This window comes from Typopeltis vanoorti, chromosome 5, assembly GCF_054136105.1.
Source record: "Typopeltis vanoorti isolate ZY-2024b chromosome 5, IOZ_Tvanoo_1.0, whole genome shotgun sequence".
NCBI classification, from domain to species: domain Eukaryota; kingdom Metazoa; phylum Arthropoda; class Arachnida; order Uropygi; family Thelyphonidae; genus Typopeltis; species Typopeltis vanoorti.
Window position 1 is genome coordinate 59,824,416 of NC_143553.1, and position 24,572 is coordinate 59,848,987.

The 24,572-nt window shown below is 34.6% G+C and overlaps 2 protein-coding genes across 4 annotated transcripts in view; one reads left to right on the forward strand and one right to left on the reverse strand.

Moving 5' to 3' along the window:
- The window catches only part of LOC150106455 (disintegrin and metalloproteinase domain-containing protein 28-like), a 144,566-nt gene that overhangs the window by 59,109 nt on the left and 60,885 nt on the right, over positions 1–24,572 (reverse strand). The window lies entirely within an intron of this gene.
- Positions 762–16,194, forward strand: LOC150106456 (pantetheine hydrolase VNN2-like). 3 transcript variants are annotated; one of them, XM_090392451.1, is made up of 3 exons: positions 762–1,213; positions 8,235–8,494; positions 14,331–16,194. In XM_090392451.1, the coding sequence occupies exons 2-3, from the start codon at positions 8,249–8,251 to the stop codon at positions 15,654–15,656; spliced, it is 1,572 nt and encodes a 523-aa protein (XP_090248577.1). In that variant the 5' UTR covers positions 762–1,213; positions 8,235–8,248; the 3' UTR covers positions 15,657–16,194. The 3 variants fall into 3 exon arrangements, with proteins under 3 accessions (XP_090248577.1, XP_090248576.1, XP_090248578.1); XM_090392450.1 differs by lacking the exon at positions 762–1,213 and adding an exon at positions 1,343–1,779; XM_090392452.1 differs by lacking the exon at positions 762–1,213 and adding an exon at positions 1,880–1,899.

Below are 24,572 nucleotides of genomic sequence, written 5' to 3' on the forward strand. Positions count from 1 at the left end.
TAATTAAGTCACAGTGCATGCAAGAGAAGTGGAAAGATTAAAAGATAGTTTCCATAAAGGAAGATCAAGACAGAGGTAGTGAACTATAGTCCAGGCAGTATAGCTGAATGATAGTTAAAGTACTGAAAAAGTTGGTTAAGACTCAAATTCAGGAATTTGAGAATAGGAATAAGAGAACAAGAATGGGGATGGCATGAATATCTGAACAGGTTTCTCTAAACTTTAGTAATTTATTTACATTTTATATTAAAGTGACAATTATTCTAAGACCTCATTGGAGTCATTGATGGAATTTTGTAAGGGCATTTAATAAGATACATCAAGAAATGGGGATGAATGTGAAGCTGGAGGAATTAGATTTTGAGAAGCATGTAGATTTTATTATCTACAGTGTAAAATTAAAAATACATACTAAGATTGGTGCTTATTTCTGGGTACTAATGAGAAAACTCTTCATTTGTTTATTTCATGGTTTGCAATTCTGATTATTCTGACATGCACATTCTTGAAATTGAGTACTGCGATATGTTAATGTTTAATTTCCCATAGTCTGGAAGGAACACACACCGCACAGTAACAGTTTTAATCAGTCCAATCAATATTCATGACTTAATTTTCTTAACTGTTAAAAAATATAAATAAATAATAAAAAGTCAAGGGTTTATTCTTAAAATCGATGAAATGTTTGCGTAAAAATAATTTTCAGACCTCATTTATGACTTTTTATTAACGTATTTATGATGTAGGATACAGTCGTGCATTTCGGTATTTCTAATCTACTATTAATTAACTCATTTCTTCTTCTCGCCTTTATTTTTGGCTACTAACTGTTTATTCACAGTGCAGTCGGCAAAGGTTGGTCGATTTGTAGAGCCTCTGCTACTAATTTTTCTCAATCCTTTTCTTTTTCAAAATTTTTCTCGCAAAAAGTTAAGCAAGTTTGAGCGCGGTTAGTAGTTAGAAGGGAATCAATCATTCGATGCTGTTGGTACACTCCCCGTCGATGAGTCTTTGGACTCCCTGGAGGTGTCACATAATAATAATTATTTCATAATCGTACGAAATCACCGCACCGCTTGACGAAAGGCAACAGTTTTGCAGCAGTCGGATGTTCACTTGTACAGAGCTAGAAAGTAAAGCGTTCTTCTATAATGCAAGACGTCACTGAGGGACGAAGGAAGCCAGCCGAAGGACTTGCATACTGCATAGCCCGGCGAGTTGAAATATCATATTTCCTATTATGTATATTTCATTATTTAGGAAATAGACATTTTAATTATGCTAAATAAATGTCTTTAAAACTGATAATTTCAATAAAATTAACGACCCAAGCCCCACTTTTTTTTTCTGAATATTTAAGTAGCCAACAATACAGAGGTGCAATAACCAAAGCAACCAATTGCGTGAACTATTTCGTGATTGCCACTTTGAAAAGAGAGAAGACCAGTTAGAGGAAAGCTGGTCATATGTAGTTCGCAAATCAGATTGGGAAAAAGCAACATGCGAAAGCCAAGGAAAATTTCGACCAGTTGTTTATTATCACTATCATGCAATTAATACTACATATCTCATATACAACTTCAAAACCACCTATCGAATTATTGCTTACCAATAAAGATTCTGCTCTCTGGACATTATTTGCTTACATCATAAACACGTGTTGCAAAATATCAGCAAAGATATTTATAGTCTGTTGTGGATTTTCTTCTCGGCAAATCAATTATCGGTTGTGACTCGCGTAGTATACTTCAATGACATAAGAAAAACGACTGATATCAGGTAGGTCCGTAATTTTCTCACAGACATTAATTACACTCCGAGGTATGATGCAAAATACTTTTAGCAGCATTTTATATCGATTTCTTTCTTCAATGATATAAGAAAAACGACTGATATCAGGTAGGTCCAGTGGCGCACACAGAGAGGGGAGGGGACTAGGGCCCTTCCTCCTCCAAAGAAAAAGGGAAAAAAAATTTTCAAAAATCTTTTCCTAATTAAAATTCATTTTTTTTTATTTATGTTGTGTCTTCTATTTCTATATTACTTATAAATTAGCGATCTTTGCAGATGCTCAGTCATAGGTCGTATGCGATGCGTAGTGTGTATTCTCAAATCGTCTACTCAACTCCCCCCCCCACCGAAGATTAAACCCTGAGTGCGCTACTGAGTTGGTTCGTAATTTTCTCAACGAAGTTTTAATTATATGTATATCACAGACATTAATTACACCGCTTACGGACTGAGGTATGATGCAAAATCTTTTAGCAGCTATATATCGATTTCTTTTGCGCAACCACCACCTTATTTTACAAAATCCGTAAACTACAACATATGGGAATGGATATAGGGTTGGTGAGATGGATAGCTGGGTGGTTGATGGAGAGATATCAAAGAGTAGTTTATTCAGGAATAGAGTCCAAAAGACGGCCTGTGACTAGTGGTGTGCCACAGGGTTCTGTTCTTGGACCACTGCTGTTTAATCTGTTCATTAACGATATAGGGAAGGGTCTAAGTGGGACAGTTCATTTGTTCGCTGATGATGCAAAGTTGGGTAGGGCGATAGTGAACGCAGAAGATGTCAAAGTCTTGCAAGATGACTTAGATAGATTGGAGTTCTGGACTAAGGAGAATGGATGTCAATTTAATGTGACAAAATGTAAGGTTATGCATTTCGGAGTGAAAAGATTAGCAGCAGTATACCACATTGGTGGAACTGTACTCCAAGAGATTGATGAGGCCAGGGACTTGGGAGTGTTGGTGGATAGGGAGATGAAGTTTAGGGGACACATTGCGAAAGTAGCTAAATCAGCTCATCAACTCACTTGGTTGTTGAAAAATACCTTGACGAGCAGAGACAAACAAGTTATTGTACCTCTGTACCGAGCACTGATAAGACCTCATCTCGACTACTGTGCCCAGATTTGGTCACCTTGGTTCCTTCTTGATGGGAAGGAGGTGGAGAGGATCCAGAGGCGAGTGACTAAGATGATAGCAGGTCTATGGAATGAACCATATGAGAACAGGTTGAAGATTTGTGGGTTGCAAACTAGTTGATAGGCGGAAAAGGGGAGATATGATTGAGACATTCAAATTGCTAAAAGGATTCTATAGGATTAATTCAGAGGATATTTTTGAGATCAGGACTGGTGGTGGGAGAACTAGGGGACACCCATGGAAGCTGGGCAAGAGCGTGGTTAGCAGGGGTGTTAGAGCTGGGTTCTTTACTTTTAGAGTGGTAAATGAGTGGAATAAGCTGCCAGAGTCTGTTGTGGGTGCTATGACAGTGAGCGAGTTCAAGGCAAGGTATGATAGATACTGTGAGAATGTTGAACAGTTGTGTGAACATGATGTTTAGGGCCTCCCTCGATGAGTCTAAGGACTCCCTGGAGTAGCCCATAGTAATAATAATAATAATAAAAATACCCCAACTTTTTGGAACGGCAGTAGCAAGGTGGCAAATAACTATTCAGCTACTTCTGAGCTCAGCAGCCAAATAAAATGTTAGACAAGCACCAGTTGAACTGATGGGGTTAATTTTTACGTCAAGACGGACCATTAATTTAATATTATTTTAATTATTATGTGACACTTCCAAAGGAATCATCGTGAGGGCATTCTACTGCACGATAAACGTTACTTTTAACTTTTTATTTTTTCTTAGGTAAGTGTTTTTGAAAGGAGGCACGTTGGCTATATAATCTTGATGTAATTTCCATAATGCAAAAGAAATACCATTACAGATTAGATTCCATTCGCCCACTAGAGGTACTTCTAGATAATTTGAGCCGTTCCCAAGCTAGTCGATCTTCAGTGATGACGAGTAGGTTTTTTCCCCTCGGAAACTCGTGTTTTCAATCTTGAAAATCATCTCTAAAACCTTATGCTAGTTTTTTTTTTTTTTTTAATTATATGTAGTCAAAAATAAAATGACAATTTATATTAAAAGAATGAGACTGACTCCCTAGAGGTGTCTTGTAATAATAATTACAAGACATCTCGAGGTGTCTTGTAATTATTATTACTAGATACCTGGATATCATCAACCCCAGATCTCTTGTCTCCCCTACTTCCTTCAGTATAACTCCTCCCATAGAGTATGCAGTGTCTCATCAATGTTTCCCAAACCTCAAAATCTTACATTTTGCTGCATTAAACCGACACCCCCCCCCAAAAAAAAATGCAGACGACAGGATGATAAATTGAGGGAATAAATTAATGAAGGGGATAAATTAACTGTGAAAAGGGTACAAAGGCAGATAACAAAGATGGTTTCAGGACTGTGCAATGATAGTTATGAGGATCGGCTGAGGGAATGTGGACTGCAGAGTTTGGTGGATAGAAGGAGAGGTGATATGATTGAGACTTTTAAATTGTTGCGAGGTGGTTACAGAGGTTGACACTTCGCTTGGTTGAACAGCAGGAAGGAGTGATGACAAGAGGCCATCCCTGGAAGTTATGAAAGGAAACTGTGAGCAAGAGGGTGAAGAGTGGTTTCTTTGCATGGAGGGTGGTTGAACCGTGGAATGCATTGCCTGATGGAGTAGTGAGAGCGAGAATGGTCAATGAGTTTAAGGAGTGGTATGATAGACTTTGTGTTTCTTAGGAAGGACCTCCCACGATGAGTCTTTCGACTCCATGGAGGCCTGAATAATAATAATAATAATCAAGTATCAGCATAACAGACCAGTGTATCACAAAAATTACTCTTTCTTTGTATTCAAACTAAGTCCAAAAACAGCATTTTTATCACATGCTGTATTTCATCTAGTTTTAAGACATATTATAGCCAAGTAAAATGGCACACAAACAATTTTTATCAACTTTTTTTGAATAATGAACAGCATATTCACATCAACAAACAGACTGATGTATAAAAATATAAAGTTTCAAAAACATTGCTAAAATTCTGCATGTAAAAGCATGTGTTCTTTACATAACTCGAATTTGTAAATTACATACATATAATAAAATGTTCAATGGCTACTCATACTGCTGTCTTACCTTATTTTTTTTATATTAATTAGATATATTCCATTTTTGGTGTGATTAAAAAAATTCAATTATAAAAAAAAATTTTACTTTATCAGTACAATTGTATTGATAAATCGTTCGAACCCTCCAGCACTACTTTGAATGTACTCTCCGTGTCCATGATGCAGGCCTGCTCTTTTAAAGATGTCCTTATATAAGATATAAGGACATAGCCTTCTCCTGGATAATCAGCAAACTTAACATTATGGTATCCGCTTCTGTGTCAGATCAACGATCCAGTGAGACAATTTCTCCATCTCTGATATCAGGCCCAGCCTCTTCTTGGTAAAAATTGTGCCTTTAATAAGTGTGGGAGCCAGATCCAGAGGTGATACTAAGGTTGAAGTAATGCAGTAAAAATAGAAGTGATGTAGAAGTCAGAAGTTTTGCATTACTTCAACCTTAGTATCCCCTCTGGGTCTGGCTCCCACTGATGAGACCTCAATAAAGGTCGAAACCGGTCTGGGTAGTGACCCTTTCCATAATGCATAGCATTATACATGTCTACAAGGAGATGTGCTTTGCATTATGGGTTTGCATTAAGGCAAGTGATGTGAAGTCATTAGCTTCTTTATAAGAGTTGCCCCAGTCCTGAAAATAGTTCAGGCATAAACGTGTTTGCATACACTTGGATAAAGGATTAAACCAAGTATATAATTTCTTGCTGGGTCAACAATGGTTATCAGAATTTGGAGAAGGCAATAAAAATGTGATTCAGGATTTGCCAATATTTGACAAATGTACAGGCTCTGTGCCCTTGTTGTAGAGAAGGAATTATGCAGAATGTAATGGAAAGGATAGCATTATTAGTGAGAGTTTGTCTTTTGGAGAAGGTTATCAAGTTGTGACCTACAAACCCATATTCACAACTTGCTACCTTCTCCTTCTCTCTACCATATTCACAACTTTGCTACCTTTTCCAAAAGACAAACTCTCACCAATGATGTTACCTGCCATATACCAAGTACCATGTTTGTGTAACTTGTCTTACTATGGACAAACAGGAAGATCTATAAACAAACATATCTCTGAACATCAAGACCACATCTGCCTTATCAAACCTCAAAAATCTGGCCTTGCACAACATGGAATCATATGCCAACCACAGGATCCAATGGCAAAACACCAAGTTACTACATAGATCCACATATAAATATGAACGTTTATATAAAGAAAGTGCTGAAGCCTTACTTCATAGACATAATCTTAATTGAAATGACTGTCTTACTATTCCAGAACTTTGGGAAATTGTTATCCTCAATTCAGTTTCTATTGTTGTTCATTAGTTGTACTGATGATGTCTTATGATGCATAAGACAAAATATATACATAATAAAAAAAGTTATTTACTGTGGCATACATGTTATTCTATAGTTACAGGAAAAAAAAGGTTGTGGAGGGATTATAAGCAAAAAGATGGTCAGTATGGTAAGGAAAGCTAAAGCTCATTTTGAGAGAAAGCTAGCCGAGAAGTCAGCTTTCTCTCAAAATGAGCTTTTTTTCTCCCAAAAAAGGAGGCTCTAAGACCGAAGTAGCAAATTATATGCCAATCTTATAAAAGGACAACATGGTTTTGTGAATGGTAGGTTTTGCCTTGGTAATATGCTTAGTCTACTCGGTGTTATTGCTAGACTTTACAAAAGAATTTGATAAGATTCCACATAGAACTCTATTGCATAAATTGGAGCAAGTGGGGATGGATATGAATCTGATTTGGATTAGAGGGTGGCTGATGGATAGATATCAAATAAATATCAAATTCTCCTGGACTCAACTCCTCCAAAGAATTTATGGAGGAGTTGAGTCCAGGAGAAGGCAAGTGACCAGTGGTGTACCACAGGGCTCAGTACTTCATCCTCTGTTGTTTAATTTGTATATCAGTGATATATAGAAATGATTTGTCAGGAAATATTCAGCTATTTGCTGACAAGGCTAAATTGGGAAGTGCAGTGGTAAATAAAGGCAATGCAGAGATCCTACAGGGAGACAAACAGACTAGTGGTATAGGCAAACTTAAATCATTACCAGTTTAATATGGCCAGGTGTAAGTTGATGCACTTCAGGAAGAGATTAGAAGCTCTGCACTATATTGATGGAACTGAACTGCAGGGAACTTGGGTGCGATTGTGGACAGGGAGTTGAAGTTTAGAAGGCATATTGACCAAAACAGCAAATCAGATTATGTGGTTGTTTAAAACACACCTAACAAGCAGGGATAGAGAGGTTATCGTTCTCCTATAATAATGCCATATGTGGACTACTGCACACAGATCTGAACTTGTGGATTCCATGGGGATGAAGCTGTGGAGAGGATCAGAGGCTAGTGACAAAAATGGTCTGTGGAATGCTCCCTATGAGAATAGATTGCCTGTCTGTAGGCTTCAAAAATTAGCTGATAGTTAGTTTAAGTTATTAAAGGGGTTTTATAGGTTTGATATTGAAGACTTTTTTTCAGTACATGGCAAGAAGAGAGAGAACAAGGAATTACCAGTGGAAATTGTATAAGAGTTAGCAAAGGTGTTAGGACTAAATTTTTTGCTTGGAGGGTGGTGAATGGGTTGCCAGAGGTGGGTGCTTCATCAGTGAATGACTTTAAGGAAAGGTATGATAGGTATTGTGTGAATAATGGATCTTCCACAGTACTATGTGGGATAAGGAATCAATTTTATTTATTTTTTTATATAGTCTGGAAACTGCTATAGAGACCAAAAAGGGAACTTTTTTAAAAAAATCACTTCAGACCTTCAAAAATCAGACACTAAGGGGGAAAAAAAAAAAATTCATCTCCTACCTAAAGACAGTCACAAACAATCAATCCCATGATAAATGTTTACGCCTGCAGCCTGTTGGATGGAGAATAGATATACTAATCACTTAGCCTATCAGGCTAGAAAGTCTTTTACTGGTCTGGTGGTAAGTTAGTTATTCTATACAAAAGGTAGTGAAGTTTTTAGAGGAAAGATAGAATATAGCTCACTACAAGAAATGTTTTAACATGGAGTAAATGACAGGTTTCTTTCCTGGTCTAATGCTGTGAAAAAAAAATTTTTTTTTTAAGGGGAAGAAAGGGGAATCCAGTTGCCAAGGTGACCAGTTTGTAGCAAGAGCTACTATGACATTAGAACAAATCCAAATTATTACATTGATTTACTACTTAGATAATTATCTATATAATTGTATTATTTTATGTTTTTTTTTAACAGATTAGTTTTATAAAATGGCATATAGATGGATCCCAATGGTCATAATGCTTGTGATGATGATAGTTGCAACACTGCATGAAACTAATCTATATGTATCCTGTATGGATGCAGAAACAAGAGTGGACAGAAACAACAGCCACTACACTGCTGCAGTTTATGAGCATGTGCGACTGGGAGACAGTGAAACTGACAGTCCTGAAGAATTTATCAGCAAAAACCTAGATGTTTATTCCAGAGCAGCTTTTGTTGCAGCCACATGGGTAAGATTACACATAGGCTCAACAATAATAGTGAATTCAAAACAGCATTTTTTTTATTTTATTTTAAATTGTATCAGATATATATGTATTACAATCCTTTCATCCAAAGTCTTACATTTAGCAAAATTAGGTGAGCATATGACTACTAAGTATATTTCAGGTAGTACTGAAACAATCTTATCTACATCATAGAAATAATGCAACATGAAATAACTGATAGAATATATATATATATATATATATATATATATAGAAGAAAATTACTGCATGAAGGACTAGCCATATATAGGTGTCTATCTTAAAATTAATTATAATATTGGAATTAATCATTGCTGCATGGGTCTGTATTGGGGCCATTGTTTTTCAACTTGTATATTTAATGATATGAGTGACTCATGGAAGTCTGATGTTAATAATAATCATTGGAAAAGTAAATAGCTTTTCTGCTCTGAAGTCTACAGGGAGCTGTGGATTCAGCTCTTGATGTGGCATGAAGATTTCCCTTTAGGTGATGGATGATTTTTATCGCCTACTATGAGATCGCCATTCTACTTATTTGATGTCCAAAGTGACTTGGTAAAAATAAATAAATAGCTTATGCATTTATGGGATATTTGTAAAAATAAATAACAAGATAGATTAATGCAGGAAATTTCCAGTACTAGAACCACATGTTTTTTTTTTAGACATAAGAAGTTTAATAAACAATATATGTTTATTAAACTACATTAGCCAGCCTGGTTAACAGAGTTGTTAGTGTACCTGCTCTCCAACCAATAGGTTGCAGGTTCAAATCCTGCTGTGGGCATGGATGTTTGCGATCGTCTTTAGATAGGAGATGAATTGCATCACCCAGTGTGAGACCACTGCCTCACTTATTGGAGGCTTGAAAAAGTTCCATGTTTTGTCTCTAGAGCAGGGTTTCTGGACTATGTGAAAAAAATAAATCAATAATATAAAACTGACAAAAATAGGGGGAAAAAATTCATAGCCCACCCATGGTACAAACTGTACTATAGGTTCACAGAATTAACCTTTCATGTGTAGGAGAAACATAAAAAAACACGTTTCATAAGTCGTTGGACTTGCATTCTCAGGAGTACTAACAAAAGTTATATACACAAATAAAAAGAAGACTAGTTAAATGTATGTATGTATGTATATACATATATTTAATGTTTTTTTCTGGTCACTTGTTTATAGGGACCAATTATGAAGTTCTGATAACAACTGCTATGTGTAATTAATTTTTTTTCTAGCTTTTTTTTTTGTGTGGGTGTATAACTTTTGTAAGCACCCCCCTGATGATGCAAGTCCTACAACTTACAAAACTTGTAAGATCATTGTTTATTAAACTTGTTATTATATGTTTTAAAAAATGTAGTCTCAATACTGGAAATTTTCTGCAGAACTTCTAAACCACAGAAACTTATTTAGCAAGATTTGTGCTCATAAGACGATTCTGTATGTGGAAGGGATATATATATGTGTGTGTGTGTGTGTGTTCAGGAACATTGACTCGGTTGTTTTGATACATTTTTATAAAGAGATTTAATGACTAAAACCGAGAATAATTGTAAGGCTTTAATGATATAAAACACTACTAGTTTCGGTTTTTGACAGCCTTCTTCAGGTGTCTTCTAAAAATAGGAAACAGCAATAGAAACACTGAAGTTTAAAACTGAGAAGCACAGGAAAATTGCAGTACATAATTGACATGAAAAAATGTTGTATTTACATTTAAGTTGTTCTTTCAAACGTGGCATTGTTTGTTGAGTGCGTGCCTGCAGACTCTTGAACGCCAGTACTGAACAACGGCAGAGTGGCTATCAGGAATGTTGTAGCTCAAATTGTTATTTAAATGTTCACGATTAAGGATGATTTCTCTGGACTCCATAATTTTTCTTTCAAACTCATCATGGCAACGAAAGATGTTTTCGGATCTATCCCAGCAGACTGAATGACCCTGGTGTTCATCATCAGGATTGTTCGAGAAAAGAGCATGACTAGACAAGGCACTGGCATGTGTTCTTTTGTAAAAGATGTCTCTCTTGTGTTCCTCCATATGTAATTCAATAGATTTATTTGTTTGACCAAAATAAGGGATATTATCACACCATATCTTATATATGCTAGGATATTTCAGATTATGATGATGAGGCTTTGGGTGGATTACTAGTGAGCAGATTTTTGGAAGTGTAGTGAATAAGGTCCTGATGTTGTGCTTCTTAAGAACTTTAGCTAATTTTTTGAAAACTGAACTGATGTATAGGATGGAGATGTTACCCTTAAAGTTGGTTATTTCTTCAGTGTAGTGGCTAGGAGGATTTAGAAGAAATTTTTTTTAATGGTTTTATCAGAATATCCATTTTGTCTAAAGACATGTGAGAGGTAATTAATTTCTTTTTGAAGTTCATCTGGGTCATTCAGAAGAGAGTGTGCTCTATGTCCCAAGGTAGAAATAGTTCCAAGTTTTTGTAGAGGAAAATGATGGAACTGACTATGAAGATATTTATTAGTTTGCGTAGGTTTTCTATACATTGAGATTCTAAATTTTCCAGAGCAGCGTGAAAGTTTTATATCCAGGAATGGTAGGGAATTGTCATATTCAAGTTCGACTGTGAATTTTATATTAGGATGCTGATATATATGTGTGTGTGTGTGCGCACGTGCTTTGATATGTCATCTGTAGAACAAGCATGGACATGATGTATTAAGGTCTTAATAGTTCCAACATGTTGACCAGGATGATGGTGCCAATTTTGCATAGAAGTGAAGACTGCCATCTGGTTGACAAAGAATCAGTAGATCCAAAAAATAAAATAAATTTTTTCATTTTCTTTTGCATTGTATTGTATTAAAAATGAAATGCAACCTTGGAGATTCAGTGGCAAACTCTGAAGAAAACATTGATTGATTCTGCCAGAGAGGCATGTGGTGAAGTTGTCTGTAAGAATAAAAAAATCAGAACTCCCTGGTGGACACAGGAAGTTAAAGAGGCAATGAAGGAAAAGAAGAAAGCATATCAAAAGTTCCTGTCAAATAAGTCAGCTTGTGCTCTTAGAGAATATAGAAACAAATGCAAGAATGCTAAACACTGTGTAAAACTAGCTAAACAAAAGTCATGGGAGGGCTTTGGCAAGAATATAGAAAATAAATATCAAGAAGGTGGCAAAATATTCTGGAGGTTGTTGAAGAAGCTTAGGAATGGAGGAAAGAGTGTGTAAAAGGAGTTAGAGATGATAAAGGTGACATGAAAACGGGAGAAAAAGATATCCTTGAAGTATGGAGTAATTACTTTGAAAAACTGCTAAATAAAACAAGCAGTGATGACAGCACAGTGGTAAAAAACACTGACCAGGCATGCAGTCAGGAATACATATCCATACTTGAAGTAGAAAAAGCCATCAAAGGCTTGAAACGTGGAAAGGCAGCAGGAGTAGATGATATTCGACCAGAAATGCTGAAGTATGGTGGTATAAAAGTCTTACAGTGGCTGCACTGCATAGTTCAGAAAGCCTGGACAGAGGGACAAATTCCTGATGATTGGAGTAGAACTCTCATAGTACCCATATATAAAAAGGGAAATAAAACTGCATGTGAGAATTACAGAGGTATTTCCCTACTGAGTGTTCCTGGCAAGATCTATGCAAGTATACTTGAGAAACGGTTAAGAAGAATTGTGGAAGAAAAGCTTGGTGAAGAACAAGCTGGATTCAGGCCAAATAGAGGCTGTCAGGATCAGATCTTCACTTTACGACAAATAGTCGAGAAAGCATGGGAATATAACAAAGATCTGTATTTAAGTTTTGTAGATTTGGAAAAGGCATATGACAAGGTGCCAAGAGAGAAGCTATTCAATACACTGCAGTTATATGGTGTCAATGGGGCATTATATCAAGCAATACTTAGTTCTTTATTTGAGTTGTAAGTCAGCAGTTAGAATTGAAGGAAGTACAGGAAGATAGTTTAATGTTAAATCTGGTGTGCACATTATCCCCTCTGTTATTTCATTATCTATATGGATCACATTATGAAGGAAAGTGGTATTAAACATGATATCAAAATTGGAGATGTTAATGTCAGCTCTTTGCTTTATGCGGATGATGTTATACTTCTAAATAAATCCGCTACAAGTCTGCAAGATTCTCTGACTAAATTGAATAGCTGTTGTAATAGATATGGTATGAAGGTCAGCAATAAAAAGACAAAGACAATGAAAATAGGCAGAATCATTGAAAATGTCAACTGTGTTGTGAATGGAGAACCTGTGGAACAAGCAAAACATTTCAGCTACTTAGATACGATTTTTACTGAAGATGGTAAATTAAATATAGAAATAGACAACAGAATCAGCAAAGCTGGTATGGTGGGAAGTCAATTGAATAAATTCATATGGAATAAGAGAGAAATTGGTCGGAACACTAAATTAGCTGTATACAAGACAGTGTTCAAGCCAGTTTTAACTTATGGATCTGAGAGCTGGGTCAGAAGTAAAACACTTGACCAAAGACTAGAGACCACAGATATGCGAGTTCTGAGAAAGATTATAGGCGTGAACAGATGGCATCAATGGCAATATCATATTAAAAACGAGGATGCTAGGAAAGAACTTGATATTGTCATCATCCAGGAATGCGTTAGCAGAGCTAATCTCAGGTGGTATGGTCACTTAAACAGAATGGGCGAAGAAAGATTAGCAAAACAAGTGTTCTCTGCCAGGTTGGCAGCAAAACGACCCAGAGGAAGACCAAGATATAGGTGGATTGATACGGTACAAAGTGCCTTAGACGATAGAAATATAAGATCTGATAATGTTGGAGTCTTGACAAGTAACAGACTGATTTGGAGGAAAATTGTAGATAGGAAATTAATAATGATGTAATTTTTCTCATATAGTACTATCATATCCTTTACACCCCTTGAGGGTACATGGTAGGAATTTGATGATGATGATGCAACTTTCTTGATATATGGTTTCGGCAAAACATTTATTAACAAAGCAACCAACAGTTATAGGATTGCTACTTCTACCCAAGAAGAAATTACTCGATATACTAAAGAATGCATTGTGAGGATTACAGCCTCAACATTTATGTGGCAATTGATCCAAGAAAAATCTCCACTTTTTCTTCACCAAAAGACAGTTTCCTCTGCTTAGCTTTCCAGGCATCTACCAGATTCCTTGCTCACTATGACCTACCTTATTTTGAACAATCTGGAATACCTGTCTTTGTCCGTCATGAGAAACAAAAAAAAAATGTATCAAGTATTGTGAACCTAAACAGTCTGGCTTTATAAACATGCACTACTAAGCACATTCCTGTGGGAAAACAAAAATATCTTGCATAAGAGCAGAATCCTGATCTTTATAAAGAAACTTGTGGAACATTATATTATCATAACTTAAAAAAATCTGATGGCTTACATTTGTCCTTTATGTAAGATAGGAAAGATTAACAGATTCTTTTCTTGTTAATTAGAAATTTATTCTTTATTTGTTATCTTACTGAAGATGTTGTAGCACTTGTTAGAATCTTTCTGTTAATCTGTATATTATGTTGTTCTGTTTTTTTAGTTGTACTGAAGTTGTAATTTTCTCTCATGTATCAAAGCTGTCTTTGATGCACTAGAGAAAATTTTACAGTACTTTATCTAACAAAAGTTTGACATGTTCTTTTATGTTCTATGATGACCACTGTTGTTATGAGCAAGATTTGATCACTTATTTTGTATGGAGTTTAGGTTACAGCCATAACTGTTTGAAACATCCACTTAAATTAATTATGATGATTTTTATATAAATAATATTTATTTATTTTATTTTTTTTTGCAGAATGCAGACATTGTTGTATTTCCAGAGTTTGGCCTCATCCCCAATGAAGCCAATAGAGAAGAAATGAGGCCCTACCTAGAACATATTCCAGATCCCAGTACACAATGTTGGAATCCTTGTAGACAGAAAGAATCATTTAGAAATCGACCTATTCTTCTCACGTTGTCTTGTATTGCTAAGAAGTATAATTTTTTTGTGCTAGCTAATATGGGACACACTGAACCATGCAACCCAAGAACAGATTCCAATTGCCCTAATGATAAAGTTTATCAACACAATGCTAATGTAGCATTCGACCGAAATGGAACTTTAATAGCCCGCTATTTTAAGATTCATTTATTTCTAGAGGATGGATTAGATGTCCCAAGATTCCCTAATTTTCCACTAATTATAACAGACTTTGGAACTTTTACTACTTTTACATGTTTTGACTTACTATTTAAGGAAGCTGTAGAGAGTGTGAAAAATCCAGAAATATCTGGTGTTCTATTTAGCACATGGTGGTTTAATGAATTTCCTTTGCTTACTTCAATTCAGTTGCAACAGGCTTGGGCTCTAATCAATAAAAAGATGTTCTTAGCTTCTAATATGCATAATCCAGGTATAAGTTCACTGGGAAGTGGTATTTATAGTAGTCATTTAGGAGCTCTCAGATATACTTTTAATCCTGATGGCTACTCAAAACTGGTTATTACACAGGTTCCCAAAAATCCCACTTCTTCCATAAATGAAAGCAGTATAATAGTACTTGACAATGGACAAATAATAGAAGTAGATAAGAACATAAACCAAACTCAGTGCTCCACCCATCTCATTGGTCCGCTGAACACGAGTGCAACAGAATATCACTGCTTAGAAGCAGATGTTTCTAATTACACTTTATTGAAATTAAATAAACTTGCTGATAATGTTACTGTTTGCAATAATGCAATGTGTTGCTCACTTTCTTATTCTGCTATTTCTTTGGAGGACGACTATTATGTGGCTGTATTTAATGGAACTCGCAGTTCTGTACAGAGGTACTTTTGGTGTGAAGAAATATGTACAGTTGTCAGATGTGATCCACTTGAAGATAAACCATGTTCTATTTTCCCCATGCAATCTAAGACAATATTTAGGTATCTTGATATAAAGGCAAACTTTACCACAGAATATGTTTATCCATCTGTTCTTCATTCTGGTATTATATTAGCACCTCTTGCAGAATGGAGGTTTAATTTAAAAGATAGTAATGGGATTTTAAATGTACATACATCATCTAACCCTCTGCTATCTGCCAGTATGTATGGACGCTGCTACCAACGTGATCCACCATATCATCCCTAAACCTGGTTTTGATCTTCATCTTTTGGCAATTTTTTAATGTATAAACAAATGTGTCACATGGATCAAATAATTTTCATGCTGATTAATTCTTGAAACAAAATTACATTAAATGTAATACAATATAAAATTAGAGGAAAAACACTATGCTAACAAATCATTTTTATTCTAATTAGATCCTCAAACATGGCAGCAAACCATTTAGTTGTTGCTAATTATTTTGTGAAATTAATAACAATGTATTCGTGAATATAATGTTAATTTGTAACAGTGTATACCTGTTGTCAGAAATCATTTCATTTTCATAATGTTAAACCTTTGTTTGACATCACTTTGCTAGGCAATATATTTTTATTCTTCCTTTCTAAAATAACAAGTTTCACAAAATTGTAAGTGTTTAAAGGGTATTTTAAGTTGCCTGATGTTTAATAACAATGTATGTTTGGCAGAAAAAATGTTTAAAGAATAATGCAAAGTGCTGTATATTTTTATATGTCAAAAAGTACAGATTGGAGCAATAAATTAAAATTATATAATAACACTGAACAGCAAATTTTTACTTTTTTTTTTAATAATGCAGATGTAGTGAGCTGATTTTTCAATAAGTCAGAGAGATGATACAAAAACTCCTAACATGCACAGTTTCTGTTATCTCCTAATATTGTTCATGTTCAAATCAAATGAATTTATATATATCACACTATTATGTGAAACTTCCGAAGAGTTGTACAAGGATGCATTGTGGGTGGTCACCCTACACCAGGGATCGGCAACCTGCGGCTCTTTTCGTTATTACACAATCTATTTTTTAATAATGCAAAATTAATGTTATTTATTAAATTACAAACTAAAAACCCTAAATTTAGCATTTGCAATAAATTAAAGACATTTTACATTAAGTCAAGGATATTTTACAATTGAAAATAGTACATGCGATGCTGAAAAATTTAATACTTTCATGTTTGAACTCTTTGAAATCATACACGATAATCCTTCTTTACATTCTATTTACATTTTACAAAAATTCTACTTTATGGTGGATATGACTTCCCATTTAAACACACTAAATAAGAAACTACAGGGAATTACAGCAGTTTTGCTTTTAGAAGTGATTTCGTTTGAACAAAAATTATATTTGTTTGCGACAGACTTAGAGAAAGGCACATTATTACATTTTCTTACGTTGAAGAAATATCAACAATAACAAGCTGATAACAATTCCATAAATTTAATATTTACTTTAATATTTAATTATTATTCCATTAATATTTACCACAATTTCTTTTTCAAAGAAATTGTGGTAAATATGCGATCTGCATTTAATGGGAGATTTGAGGAATTTAGAAAGAACAAGGTAACTATGTCATTTTTATTGTGACCACTTGAAATTAATCCTGCCGAATTAAATTTTTCATCTTCTGCTGGAATTGATGAGGCTGCATTTCAACTTCAGTTAGAGGACCTGAAAACCCAGGATTTGTGGAATTCAAAATTTAGAAATCTTAAAGCTGACCTGGAGGAGTTGGAAAAACAAAAATCTACCTTTGCAATACAAAAAAATAGTCCGAAATGGAAGATCTTAAAAAGCAAGATCAGATTGTATTTGACACGTGGAATTGTTTACCGGACACTTACATTCGGTGATTTCAAACATACACATTTGGACTTCTATCGATTTTCGGATTGACATATTTCTGTGAGCAAATATTTTCTAATATGAATTTTATTAAAAGTAAGATGAGAAACCTACTAAACAATGCCAGTCTTTCGGCGTGTTTGAAAATGAAAATTACGGCGTATTCGCCGCATATTGAGAAACTATCCCAAGAAGGTCAACAGCAAAAGTCGCACTAAGAAGATATTTTAAATTTAAAAAAAAAATTAAAGAAATAGGTATGTTATTGGATTTTATACATATGTTTTTGTAAGGAGGAGCAAATCTTTGTTTTATTATTTAATATTTAAAAATATCATATAATTTCGTGTGATATGCCACCCCTGTGTTTTACAAGTATGAAAACGTGTTACTGTAAAAAAAAAACTGAATAAATAATTTTTTAATTATAATATTTTTCAATATAGTTTCTAAATTTAAAGCAGTGATGAGCACAATTAAATAGTAAATCAAACACTCTGTTCGATCCGCATAAAGAATATTTTCTTTTTCTTTGATAAGAAAGTATTAATTTATTTTCCATTATTTAGCTATATTTTAATTTTTTAACCTGCACAAATAAATCCAGATGTATAAAATCAACATTCATAAAATAGACTTTTAATTAAAATATACTAATTCTGCCGTACAAAACGAACACCATGGACCTCACAAAAAACCTGAGAGGGCCGCATGCAACTCCCTAAATTTTTTTTTTTTTTAACAGATATAATTTTAAAAATGGCTCTTTAATCCAAAAACGTTGCCGACCCCTGCCCTACACTATGCAACCCAATGCCTATGCTACTTAAATCCTCCATCTGTATGCTACACCATCTATCACCCATTGATAGCATTTCTCTTGACTATGGGTGTTCTTTGGTCAATATACAGGATGAAAAACTAGAGTTTCCAGAGGAGGAAAAAACTGATACCCTGTAAGAGATCAATTAACTTACCTTCAATGGATTCTTCTTGCTGTGATGAGAATCAAAATTCAGTTGCTTCCATTCGAAAAGCATTTCTGTCATTCTTCCAAATGCTACAGAGGTGCTTATGCAATTCAAGAGATGGACATTATAGTATTTAAATGAGATTAAACTCAGAATTTCTGCTGAAATGGCACAGGCTCAGATTATGGCTACATACATAACAGAAACATACAAACATTAAAAAAAGTGAAAAAAAAATGCTCTTCTGACTCTACAACACTTTTTTCCATTATATAGGCAATACTATAATACCCTTCTCAAAAAAATAGGGAGAGAAGAAGCAAATCAACCATTCTGACAGAGGATCTAACTTTTGGTGACATCTTATATTCTAACTACTGATAGCCATGCAATCCTTTAAGTATGTAAAATGGATTTTTTTAGAATACTTAAGAGTTATTCAACATCAGACATGAAGAAAAACTTCTTGATAGAAGACAGTTTCAAGTAGTTTAAGTGTTCAAACTTCAAAGGGGGGGGGACTTATTTGTGCCTATTGTCCCAGAAGTTTTTCTAAAGAAGCTGAGGAATTTTTGAGTCATTAGAATAGGCAGCTGACAAAGAAAATGGAAAAAGCAGTACATGTTGGAGATCTGAACAGAGTAGAAAATGAATCCCACCAGTCATACAGGAACATTTTCAGAAAATCTCGAGAAAAGGACAAAGCTAATAATAATAGAACTTACTGAACTTCTGCTCAGGCCACAGACTAGCAATTACTGATACCATGTTTCAACATAAAGATGTGCACAAGTTCATGTGGAGAGAAAACAAGAAATAAGAAAGCCTCATTGACTACATCACTGTTGATAGTGATATCATCATGACTTGTTCAGGATACAGGAGGGTACAGAGTACAGGCGATTAATGCGGTTAATTTATCCCTCAATGTTACTACGTATATCAAAATTATGTTAATCAAATATAATAATCAATGGTAAAAATTACAATTCGTCCATGATCAATTACTGTATTAATAATTCATTTTATATGGTACTCTTTTAGGATAAAAAAATGAATGCAAAGTAAATGTTTAATAAATGCTTGTATTAGTCACTGCAATTTTTTTTATCAAAAAAAGTTATTAAGAGTCGTTTGAACAGTTTTAGTTTTTATCTTATTGGCATAAATACTACTATAACAAGCAAAATGACTCTCTAGACTTCGGCAAACAAACATTCTTCGATCAACATCTGGATCCGTATCCATTACTTGCTGCTTAAGTGATTCTAAACTGCAAAATATTCCATCAAGTTCTTTGAGTGTTATCTCCTTTGGAACCTCATCTTCACATTCCATTTGTTCGTTGTTGTTCAATTTCAAGATCATTGTCACTGAAATCTTTTGAATTTGAATCCAATAATTCTTTAACATCTTCTGCATCAACACCATCAAAACCAAGGTCTTCACCAGTTGCAATGATTTCTTCAATCACATTGTTCATAGGATTTTGAAAAACACCTAAGTCATTAGCACATTCTGGCAAAAGGTTTTTCAAAACAGCTCTCGTGCAGCTAGAAGACACTTGCTCCCACGAGTCGACTGCCTTTGAGAATGTCTTTTTAAAAAAATAGGCTTTGAAAGTTGCAATGATGCCCATGTCCAAGTTGTAGCAATGATATCGTATTTGGTGAGAAAAATAAATTCTCACACAGATCATTAAGAGAATATGGATGACCAAGTGCATTATCTAAAAGGCAAAAGAGCTTTGAAAGCTAAGTTATTTCTCTAGCAATAAGCTTCAACTTCCAGACAAAAATAAGACTTAAACCAATCCTCAAATAGACTTTGGGTAACCCAAGCCTTCTGATTTGCCTGCCAAATTACAGGTAAAAGAGTTCTTGTTACATCCTTTTAAAGTCCTTGGGTTCTGAGTTCAATAGACAAGCAGTGGCTTCAATTTAAAATCTCCATTAGCATTCCCTCCAAGCATAACAGTTAAGCGAACTTTTGATACTTTACTGCCAGGCTGCACTGCTTCTTTTTTTGATATAAAAGTTCTAGATGGTATTTTTTTCCAATAGAGGCCAGTTTCATCTACATTGAAAATTTGGCGGTAATCGTAATAATTTTCTGCAGCTCAGCAGGAAATGTGGATGCAGCATCTTCACCTGTTATTTTCACATTCTTTAATCCAGCCCTAGATTTAAAATTTTCAAGCCAGTCTTTGCTAGCTGTGAACTTTGAATTGTCTTCTTTATATTTAGTCTTTTTAAGTCTTGAAAACAGGCTTAGAGCTTTGGCCATAATATTATAGGCACTAATTGGAATTCTCTTTTGACTGCAGTCTTCCAGCCAGATAATTAACAGATCTTCCATTTCAACCATTGTAGCATTCCAGTTATGTGTGCATTGCATACTTGCAGATGTAGATGCAACTTTACTTTGCTTGCAATACTCATCAGCTTTGGATAAAATAGTCTGTATTGTAGACTCGTTAAAACCAAATTCTCTTCCGATCTTACTTTTACTTTCATCACGTTTAAATCTTTTAATTATATCAAGTTTTGTATCTAAGGTAATTACTTTCCTCTTATTTTTTTTCACTTAATGACCCGGCTGTGGGATTGCTCTTATTCTTCGACATGATTGATTAATGGGCTGTAAAATTTATGAAAAACTTAATTTGTAAATACGTACAGCAGAACAACTGGAGCTTGTAATACATCCACTCTTAATGCTGGCTACGAAGTAACTGGCACTCAGGATCTGAGAGTATGGCTGCATGGGAGGAATGATGTCATCATGCTCACGCCACAAGGCTTGCATGTTTTTGTATAGTAAATTTAAATGTGCGTTAATCAAAACTCTTGCCGTGTGTATCAAGGGATTCCCGCAATTAATTTGGCCACGTTAATCAAATTCCGTGTTAAGCATGGGGATAACTGTATTTGAAATTGGAAGTGACCATTACTTAGTACTTAGCAGAATAAAAATGAATATCACATTGAAAAGAACACTGTGTAAGAAAGTTTTACAAAGAATTAAAGTTGAGCAGCTTTTACAGGTAAGCTGTAGACTCGACTATACAAACATTATTGAAGAAAAAATAAAATAAAATAAAAAAATCTCAGTAGCAAACTCTGAAAGAGACATTGATTGATTCAGCTAAGGAGGTGTATGGTGAAAATTGTCTCAAGCACAGAAAAATAAGAACATGGTGGACACAAGGATGCACATTATCTCTACTCTTATTCATCTATATGAATCATATTATGAAAGAAAGTGGCATTAGGCCTGATATTACAATTGGAGATGTCAAACTTAGATCTTTGCTTTATGCAGATGAAGTTGTACTCATAAACACATCTAGTGCAAGTTGTCTCCAGAATAACTAAATTGAATAACAGCTGTAACAAATTTGGCATCAAATCAGCCATAGAAAGGCCAAAAATATGAAAATAAGCAGAAACATTGAACACATCAAACTGCATTCTGAATTTAGAGTCTATAGAACAAGTAAAATATTTTACTTGTTCTATAGACTATTTAGGCACAGTTTTTAGTGAAGATGGCAAGTTAAATCAATCAGGAAAGAGACAATAGAATAAGTAAAGCTGGTATGGTGGGTAGCCAGCTGAATAAATTTATATGGAATAAAAGAAATTAGCCAAAACACCAAATAGCAGTATACAAGACAATGTGCAAACTGGTTTTAAGTTACAGATCTGAGAGTTAAGTTAGAAATAAAGCACTTGATCAAAGACTAGAGACCACAGATATGAGGGTTCTGAGAAAAATTAGGGGAGTTAACCAATGCGATCAATAGCAGAATCATAGTAAAAAGGAACTTGACATTATTAGCATTCAAGAATCTGTCAACCGAGCTAATCTAAGGTGGTATTATTATTACCCGAGACCTCCAAGAAGTTAAGGATTCATCGTGTGAGGCTATGCATCACCCAAACCAGCTGTCATACTTTCCCTTAAATTTATTCACACTAGATGCACTCACCACCCCTAAAGGCAAACCATTCCACTCACTCACTGCTATGTGAAAGAAAAACCTAGCTCTTACCCCTTTCTTCACTGTACACCAACCTCCATGGATGAACCCCGTGTTCTCTCCCCACCTTCCATATAACGAAAAATTTCATCAGACCATATCCCTATAACATAGACCCATTCAGAAGTTCATAAACCTCTATCATATCACCCTTCATTCTCCTGTTAACCAGAGTCTGTAATCCACACACTCTAACCTCTAACTCTTCATCCAATGCAGCAGTAGCACTGTGCACCATGTTACCTGGTTAATATACCTGGTAACATGGTTAATATACCTTAGCAAATTGAGCACTCATTAACTCTGCATTCAATAAAGTTATTCTTCCATGCTCATTCTTTCTTTTGCTTGGGGCATATCAATAAAATTCTTTTCAATTGCCTTTAGCCTGCATAGCCAATTTCTTTTCATATTCTGATTTAACTTTCCATACAATACTCATTACCTTTTCTAGCTTGCACTATATATATATTTCATAATTCCTATGACTCTTATTCTCACAATAGTCTTTTCACATTGTCTTCTTGTGGATCTCTTGCTTAATAAAGTTTCTTTTTCCATTTCACTCCCAACCTCTTTATTCTTTGAACACTAGGGATACTACCTCATTTAAGCACTTTTTCAAAGATTCCCATGCTTGCTGACATTTTTGCCATTCAGTAACTGATACCATGGAACCAAAAGAAGGTATTCTCCTAAGTTAATCATAATTTCCAGCTTTGTAATTCAGCATATAACCTGTTCTAATGACAATATCCATATAATTAGCCTCCCAAGAAAGAACGTGATCACTGTAACCAACTGGTGATAAAATAGTCATATTCTTAACAGAGACCCCTTCTGATGCTATGAAAAAAATCTAACACCCTTTGACCTTGAGTTCCTTTTTTCACATGTTGCTTGAGAAAGTTGTTTTGCAACAATTCAATAAATTCCACTTCATTCTTATGAGATTTCTCTTCTACCCAATCAATGTTTGGATAATTAAAGTCAGCCAATTAGTTTGGCCACTTAAATAGAATGAGTGAGGAAGGATTAGGCAAAGGTGTTTATGCCAAGATGGCAGGAAAGAGATCCAGAAGAAGACCAAATATAGGTGTAATGATTCAGTTAGAAGTGCCTTAGAATCAGGAAATGTTAGATATGACAATATTGGATGCTTACAAGTAATAGCTGATTTGGAGGAAAATTGTTGATGGGAGATTAATAATAAAATAAACTTAATCATGTAGTGTTGTCATAGTAACCTAAACACCCCAAGGGGTGTTCATATCAGGAAACTGATGATGAAAGAGTTAAAAACACTTTCATATTGAGTTATGCAAAATTCTAAGAGAATTGTCTCTTAAAACTTATCAAGACAAAGCATCTAATTTGCAGATTAGAAATTCTAAGCAGTATAGAATTAGCTGCATGGAAATCCTTTAACCCTGTAGTTTCTTGGTAATAACAAAGAAGCACTGAACTATTTTGGAATTTTGTGTATAACTCGAAAACTTATAAAATTCTTCATTAGGTAAAGGTATGTGTAACTGGAGGAAGTAATGAATGTTGTGTTTCCTAGTAATGGAATATTCTTTTCTGGGCAATTCTTTCTATAAACAACATAAATTTCTTGTGCAGCCATCCCATAAAGTAAAGGAAATGCAATACAATTTTCTTCCAAATAATCTTATTTGTCAGGTCTCCAACATCGTCAGATCTCATATTGTAGTATCTCTTTCTGTTTGAATGACTATCACCTTACATTAGCTCTGCTCACCATTCTAATGATGTCAAATCTCTCTCTAATATATTCATTCTTAACATGATACTGCAACTGATGCCATCTGCTCACTCTTAATTTTCCTCAAAACTCTCATATTTCTTGTCTTTCATCTTTCAATGAATTGTTAGAATTCTAATCCAACTTAGATCCATAAGTTAATATTAGTTTAAACACTATCTGGTATAATGCCACATTAGCACGGCTAACTTCTTAATAGACATGAATTTATTCAACTGCTGCCACAACAGCTTTGCTGATTCTGTTTTCTATTATACACAATTAACTTGCCATCAGTACTAAAACATTGTACCTAAATAGGTACAAACAGTTTACATGTTCTATAGGGATTTCCATTGAGAATGCAGCTGATGTTTTCCATGAATCAGCCTATTTTCATAATTTATATTTTTTATTACTGATTTTCATACCAAATTTGTTATAGCAGATATTTGAAGGATATCCTGAACACTTGTATTTAATATTTAATTACACTTATTTT

Excerpts from the sequence above, each read along its gene's own strand:
- LOC150106456 (XM_090392451.1), top strand. The coding sequence starts at position 8,249 with ATGGCATATAGATGGATCCCAATGGTCATAATGCTTGTGATGATGATA. Across the intron at positions 8,495-14,330 it reads CTTTTGTTGCAGCCACATGG|AATGCAGACATTGTTGTATT; the intron begins GTAAGATTACAC and ends TTTTTTTTGCAG.